Source organism: Elephas maximus, chromosome 14 (genome assembly GCF_024166365.1).
Source record: "Elephas maximus indicus isolate mEleMax1 chromosome 14, mEleMax1 primary haplotype, whole genome shotgun sequence".
Lineage (NCBI taxonomy): Eukaryota > Metazoa > Chordata > Mammalia > Proboscidea > Elephantidae > Elephas > Elephas maximus.
The window spans coordinates 29,330,577-29,337,878 of record NC_064832.1 but is presented as its reverse complement, the minus strand read 5'-3'; the positions used below and the strand labels follow the sequence as shown (position 1 = coordinate 29,337,878).

The window sequence follows — 7,302 nt, the reverse complement described above, 5'->3', positions numbered from 1 at the left end:
CCAAGGCTGAAATCTTTACGGAAGCAGACTGCCAGCGGCGTCTTTCTCCCATGCTGGCAGTCTGAGTTTCTGCAAACATACGTGAGAGTGACCCCTAGCTGTGGTGATGTGTATATGCAGAGCCGGCCTCACCAGCGCTGGACGACCAGGCACTGATCTGACCAGGCCTCCTGGACAGCAGAGGGCGTGCTAGGAGGCGCAGGGCCTCCCTGTGTGGAGGTGACAAGAACAGACTCGCGACATCACTGTCAGAGTGGCAGAGGAATGAAACTGACCAAGGGGTGTGTGGTACTTTTTTATTTAATCAGTCTTCATTTAAACATGTGCTTTTGAAACAGCTTGTTAAATACGATCTTTGCGGGATTCAATTCTCCCAATATTTACAGTGAACTTTGCACAAACGTATTTTGACTGTAAGCTTTCTGCTCCCCCTTTCGCATTAATAAGTTATAAATTTATATTACAACACAACCCCGGCTACTTCCTCCATTGCCTCTGAGGCCCTAGTTTTCTGTTTGGCAAGTACTAAGCTAGGACACAGGGTTGCTAGGAAAGAGCTAACTCAAGCCCAGAGGAAATAATATCTTGTTTATCAAGAAATTACAAAAACACCTTGTTTTCCAACTGGAAACGTGTGTCTCACAAGGTGGTGGTGCAGTGTTAAGCAACCAAAGAAATTTCCGACAGCTAGTTCACCTTCATTTTTTATATTTACACTACCTCTTTTAATCAAATAAGCACAACTGGACAAGTCAAATCCTAAGGGCCTTTGGACTGTCAGGACTTCAGCGACTCGGGAATGAAGACCGCTGGGGGCTGTCCGCGGAACCTTCCGCGTGGGCACTGGCCGGAGCGCTGCCCAAGGAGCTGCGGTGGGCCTGACCATGTGCTCAGGCCTCCGGTTGCGCACAGCACACAGACACCTGGGCCCCAGCCAAGGCTGGTGAAACGTGGCCAGGGAATTCTTCAGATGCAAAACTACAAAGGGCACTGATGGGGGAACACACTTGTCTTTCCTCTGAGCATAGAAAGAGCTGGTTGAATAAAAGTAAAGAACCCAGCAGCCAAGTATTATAAGCAGCGTAGGTTCTTACAGAAAGCAACAACACATGGTTTAGAAACAGAATTATGAAACCATACAGATTAGTAATTGTGCCTTTAATGTTTTGTAAATACAGCTTTAAGATTCCATTTTACATCCTGATGTCTGAAAACAAACCATGACCTTCTGTTTTTTTGTTTCCATGCCTGTTTGAAACAATACAAATTAACTCCTTAATCACCAAATATTTCTGTTCTCTACTTTGTCACTGAAGACGACTTGGATGTGCAGTTATAGAGAGGGACAGCTTACTAGAAAACAAACTGAGACAAAGAGGTTTTTAGCCACCTTGAGAAGCTGTCTGTGCATTTATTTCCTCCTGGGGGCAGGTTCCCTAGTTAGGAAAGTGGTGCGTACATGCCAGGCATCCTGATGCGAGGACCCCTGCTCTAAAACATGCTTTTGCCACAGAATGTCCGTTACCTAACAACAGATGCGACTGAGACAGCCCAAGCACTCACGACCCTACAGGAGTCAGTGTGACCCAGCAGAGGCCGCATCTACAGCCGCGGTTCTTAACCATCTGCTCGAGGCCATTCACTGACCAGGTCATGCCTGGGCCCTCTGTGCTGGTGACTGCTGCTACTCCATCCTAATTTTACTAAGTCAGTCCCGTTTACCCTGATGGCAGGGCAGGTTGGAGGGCTGTGGGCCATGAGTTGGGTGGGATGGAATGTGGGATGGTGGTGGGTGGAGCTGAAAGGGAGGCATCCGCCTGGGACGTTGGGCGCCACTGTTACAGGGCAAAGACAGCAAGCAGGGAAGAAAGAGCGTGTAATGATGGGACACAGCAGCCGGCTTTTTTGATCTTTCAGTGCTTATTTAAGAAACCTGTTTGTCTAAGTTCAGAGAGGCAAGCCGATTTTGCCCCCCAATTCTCCCCCCCATCTCAGGTCCTCCGGAGGACCCAGTGGCACCCACCACTGAGCCCCTCCTTGGCGGCTCATGGTGACCAGGGCCAGCCTGCAAGTGCACAGCCCTACGGCTTCTCATCAACAAAGGGTTAGCATTGCGTTGATCACTGTCTAATACAATGGCTCTGATTTCACAGAAATAATCACAGACTTGATTAAAGCAGATATATTATACTAGGTTAATTTCTTTCATTCAAACATTTATATTCCATCTACCCTGAACAACGAATTGAGGAAAAACAGAGGCACCTCCAAAGCCTTCCAAGAATGATTACTTGCTGACATGACACTCATTGAACAAACTGAGCAGGTGAGACGGAGGACTGCTGGAACGGAACCCGGTCCTCAAGGGGCAGTTTTCTTCAAGTCTCGAATCTGCTTAATTAAGTAGTTCTTTTCATCAGTGAACTGCTCGTCATCCGTCCTTTCTTTCTGGAAGGTGCTCAGAAACTCGATGAGCTTGGGTTGATTTTTTAACAGGATCTCCACAATTGGCTGCGTTTTGTGAGGACTGGCCACAAACACCTGAAATGCAAAGAACAAATACCCACCTATAGGAAATGTCTAGAACAAGCAAGTGTACAGAGACCGACGTTTGTTAGTGGTTACCGGGGGAAGCAAGGTGGAGGGGGAAGGGAACTCATTGCTTAGTGGACGCTGACTTCTCTCAGGATGAGGGGAAGTCTGCGAGCAGATGTTGGCAAAGGCTGAACAACCCGATGAACACAGTTGACCCAATGAGGACTACATTTTACATTTATTTTGGCGTGAAACAAGAGAAGCTTCATTTGTCTAATACATTTAATCTTTTTTTAGAAAGAAATATTGTTGCATTAGTTATTTATGTAGCTACCAAAAAATACCAGACAATTTTTAGCTAAAACTCCACAGCAACTCCTTCGTAAACAAACAATAACCAGAGGAGCCACACACTTTTGACTCCAGCATGTCATTTCCTGACATACTGATAGTTACTACATAAGCATCAGGCATTTGACCTACTAGCGTAAACAAGCCTGAGGTGCTTTTTTTTTTTTTTTTTTAGTAACAATTTTTATTTTTCTGGTAGAATTTATACAACATAAAATTCATTTTAAACCGTTTTAAAGTGTAGAATTTAGTGGCATTTAGTACACCCACGAGGTTGTGCAGCCATCACTGCTGTCTAGCTCTAGAACATTTTCATCCTCCCCAAAGGAAAGCCTGTGTCCATTAAGCAGTTACACTCTTCATTCTCCCCCACCCACTCGCCCCCTCCTTGCAACCACTAATCTGCTTCTGTCTCTATCACTTTCCCTATCTTGGATATTGCATGTAAATACAATATGTGGCCTTTGGTGTCTGGCATCTTCAATCATAACATGGTCAAGATTCATCCATGTCACAGCATGTGTGAGTACGCCGTTCCTTTTTGTGGCCAAATGATAGTCCACTGTGTATACTACATTTTTTATCTGTTCATCTGTGTTCATAATAAAATACTGTTTTATTTTTAAATATCATTTAAAAGTCAATATTATATTTTGAGTTATTGTGTCCTGTAGAGTTAGTCATTGCTGTCTTTTGTAGTATAACTGAGATGTTGTTAGTCCAGGCCAGTGATTTCAGCAGAGGTGCACGTACGTGTGTGTGGATCTTTATAAAAATACAGGGTGCCAGACCTCCCTCGAGCTCTACAGAGTCGGAGCCTCTGTGAGGTGAAACCTAGGCAATTGTACTTTTTAAGCTCCACAAACGTCAGAAAACAGAAACACTGGTGACCTCCAGGGAAGGAAAGTGAGAGCATGGCTTTTCACATTTGTACTTTTTCAATTTTGAGCCAGGTCAACATATTACCTGTTCAGAAATAAGTTATATATATATATATAAAGCACAATTACACTGAAATAACATATGTTGTTTATGTTTACATATAGAGGTACTGGGGAAAGGGACAGAAGGTGCTTGGGATGGGGAGGGAGGGAGAAGAGATAGATGATAAGGTCTGGTTCTATCTGTAATGTTTTCTTTCTTTAAAAAGAGATTTGAAGCAAAACGGCAATATATGTTCAATGTATGTGGTAAGTATATTGGTATCTGTTATTTTCTGTTGGAATGATTTTATAATTAAAAACAAACCTTTACAAAGTTTTTAAAGTAAAAGTAAAAAGTGTTCCTAGATAGCTCTGATGTGCCCCTAGCTAGCTGTCAACAAGGTGAGTATGAAACATGAATCCTCCATAAGGAAGTAAGGCCAAGGGGCTTTCTGAACATTAACACAAGTGACAGAAACATGAGCCGGGTTGTCAGGGTCCCCGGGGAGTGTTCCCTATTCCAGGTACTTTATTTTAATTGTGGTAAATATATATGTAACTGAATTTTCCATCTCAACATTCTTTCCTTGGGGCAGGGCCAAGATGGCGGAGTAGTCAGAGGTTTTCTGTGGTCCCTCTTACAACAAAAACCAGAAAAAACAAGTGAGTCAACAAAGAAAAAAAAAAAAAAATTTTTTTTTTTTTTTTTTAATCTAGGAGCCCTGATCATCAAAGACAAAGTTGAGGAGTCAGACTGAACGGTAAGGGGAGGGAGAGACAGTTCAGAAGCAGCGAAGCACCGGCTGTGACGTAGCCGGCACCCTGCAGGCTGGGTCTGCCGGCGCACGCAGGCTGAGGCGAGCAGTGGTGCTCTGGGCGTGTTTCACCACTTCGGGAGAGGCCAAAGGGCAGAGAGATCATACAAGGTTCTGGAGCAGGGGGAAAGTGGTGCTGGACCTGTGAAAGTTAAGTGCAAGCATCTAACTTACTGCAGGGGGTCAAAATAACCCTTTCCCTTCCCGGACTTTCACAGTGGAGAAGTGCCATTTTCCCCTCACCCACCCGCTTCTCTGCTCAGCTCTGAAACCAGTCCAGCAGTATTCAACAAATGCCACACCCCCTAAAGCGGAACTAATGGCTATCCACACCCAAACCAGTATTGCCACTTTGCGGGGGGCGGGGGGTGGGGGGTGGGGGGTGCACACCAAGCCCCCTAAGCCAGGAACTCAGGACTATCTGCACCCAAACCAGTCTCGGGGCTTTAAAAAAATCACCATGCCACCTAAGGTGGGAACTCAGGGCAGGCACTGCCCCTTTGCCTAGGTACTGGCATAAGGGGTCCATGGGATTTTAATGCCCTTCACCACTGCCTAGATCCATGTGGGCTGATTCAACAGCACAGGCCCTCATTAGCACAGAACAGCAGGGCATATACCTGAAGCCTATTTTTATCTGCAGCAGCCAAGGGGGAGTTGCGAATTCATGACATTTGACACCACCCTGCCTGGCACATCAGTGTCCTGAAGGCCAGTGGTATCACCATTCCATCTAGCCGCCCATGACAGGAGTCCAAGAAAAAGTGGTACCTCCCAGTCCTTACAGCCAACAGCACTGGGTGTCCAAAGTCTGGCTGTAAAACCCACCCACCTATGTGCTCTACGGGGCAGGGACATGCCTTCCACCCAGGCAATCCGGGGCAGCCATCAGCCCCCTGTCTTGCTCAGCACATAGCCCCCTACTGCAGCCAGATACCTGTGCCTGCTCTAAACACCCCTGTGCAGTCCTACCCATCTAGGACTGTAGATGAGAGTCTGAAATACACACCTGGTGATTGATGACCTGGATACCTGAGTTGAAGCCACACAAAAGTGAACAGAGTCCCGGGCTCACCCACCTAGTAGCTGCTCTAACCATCTGATGACAGGACATGAGAGCTACAAAGACACGAATAACCAAAGTAGCTCACACGCCCAGCCTACTTGGGCATATCAAAATGAAACAAACAAAAAAAAAAGCTAGGACACAGTAAGCAAACATACAATAAATAAATATAGTAACTTATTGATGGCTTGGAGACAACAGTCAATATCAAATCACATAAAGAAGCAGGTCAAGATGGCTCCAGCAAGTGACCAAAACAAAGAATCAGAAAGCCTTTTGGAGGAAGAGAAGATCTTGGAATCACTGGAGTTAGAATTCAAAAGATTAACATACAGAGCTCTTTGAGATATCAGGCAAAACTGAGACCAAACCAATGAACACCCAGACTAAACAATAGAGGAATTCCAGAAAACAATACAAGAACAGAATGACAAATTTAGCAGGCTGCTAGGAACCATAGAGAGCAACTGAAATCCTGAAGAATAACAACAAAATTTCAGAATTATACAATGCAATATAGGTTATAGGAGCAGAACTAAGGCAAAGGAAATTAGAATCAGTAAGATTAAAGATAAATCCCTTGGCACCAATTTATTTGAGGAAAAATCAGACAAAAGAATTTTTAAAAATGAAGAAAATCTTAAGAATTATGTGGGACACTATCAAGAGGAAAAACCTACCAGTGATCAGAGTACCAGAAAAGAGGTGAATAATAGAAAATAGAGAACTGAAGATTTACAGGCAGAAAACTTCTCAGATATTGTGAAAGACAAGAAGATTTCTACCCAAGAATCTCATCGAATCCCACACAAGGTAGATCCCAAAAGAAAGTAACCAAGACATATAATCAAACTTGCTAAAACCAAAGATAGAATCTTAAGAGGAACTAGGGATAAATGAAAAATCACCTGCAAAGCAAAGTCAGTAAAACTAAGCTCTGACTTCTCAGCAGAAATCAAGCAGGCAAGAAGGTAATGAGATGACATACGTAAAGCCTTGAAGGAAAAAATTGCCAGCCAAGAATTATATATCCAGAAAAACTGTTTCTCAAATATGATGGTGAAATTAGGGCATTTCCAGACAAACAGAAGTTAAGGGAATTTGTAAAAACCAAGCCAGAATTACAAGAAATATTAAGGGGACTCCTTCGACTAGAGAACCAACGGTATCAGACAACAACCCAAGACTAGAACACAGGACAGGACAACCAGATATTAACCCAGATAGAGAAGTTGCAAATATAAGTCAAAGCTAAAAGACTGAAAATAAAGAAACAGAGATGTTAATATGTAAATTATGACAACATTAAAACAAAAAGAGGGACTAAATATGTAGTCATAGAACTTCCACATGGTGAAGAAGTTAAGGCAATATCAAGAAATAAAAGATTGGTTTAAACTCAGAAACACAGTGGTAAATTTTAAGACAACTACAAAAGAAATAACAAAACTACTCATCAAAATAAAAAAGAAGAAAAACATAAAGACTCAGCAAACACAAAATCAACAATGATGAAAACACATAAACAAAAACAACTCAGCACAGAAAATTGAGTGGAAAAAAGAAACTGTGAACACCACAAAAAAAAACCCTCAAAATGACAGTAGTAAAC

General features: G+C 43.4%; 1 protein-coding gene across 10 annotated transcripts in view; it reads right to left on the bottom strand.

The window, feature by feature from the left end:
* Positions 1-282: 282 nt before the first annotated feature.
* The window catches only part of CAB39L (calcium binding protein 39 like), a 194,438-nt gene continuing 187,418 nt past the window's right edge, over positions 283-7,302 (bottom strand). For all 10 annotated transcript variants that reach the window (XM_049853029.1, XM_049853033.1, XM_049853030.1 and 7 more), the window contains one exon: positions 283-2,541. In XM_049853029.1, the coding sequence (XP_049708986.1) occupies positions 2,362-2,541 (180 nt within the window). In that variant the 3' untranslated portion in view covers positions 283-2,361. The remainder of the gene's footprint in view (positions 2,542-7,302) is intronic.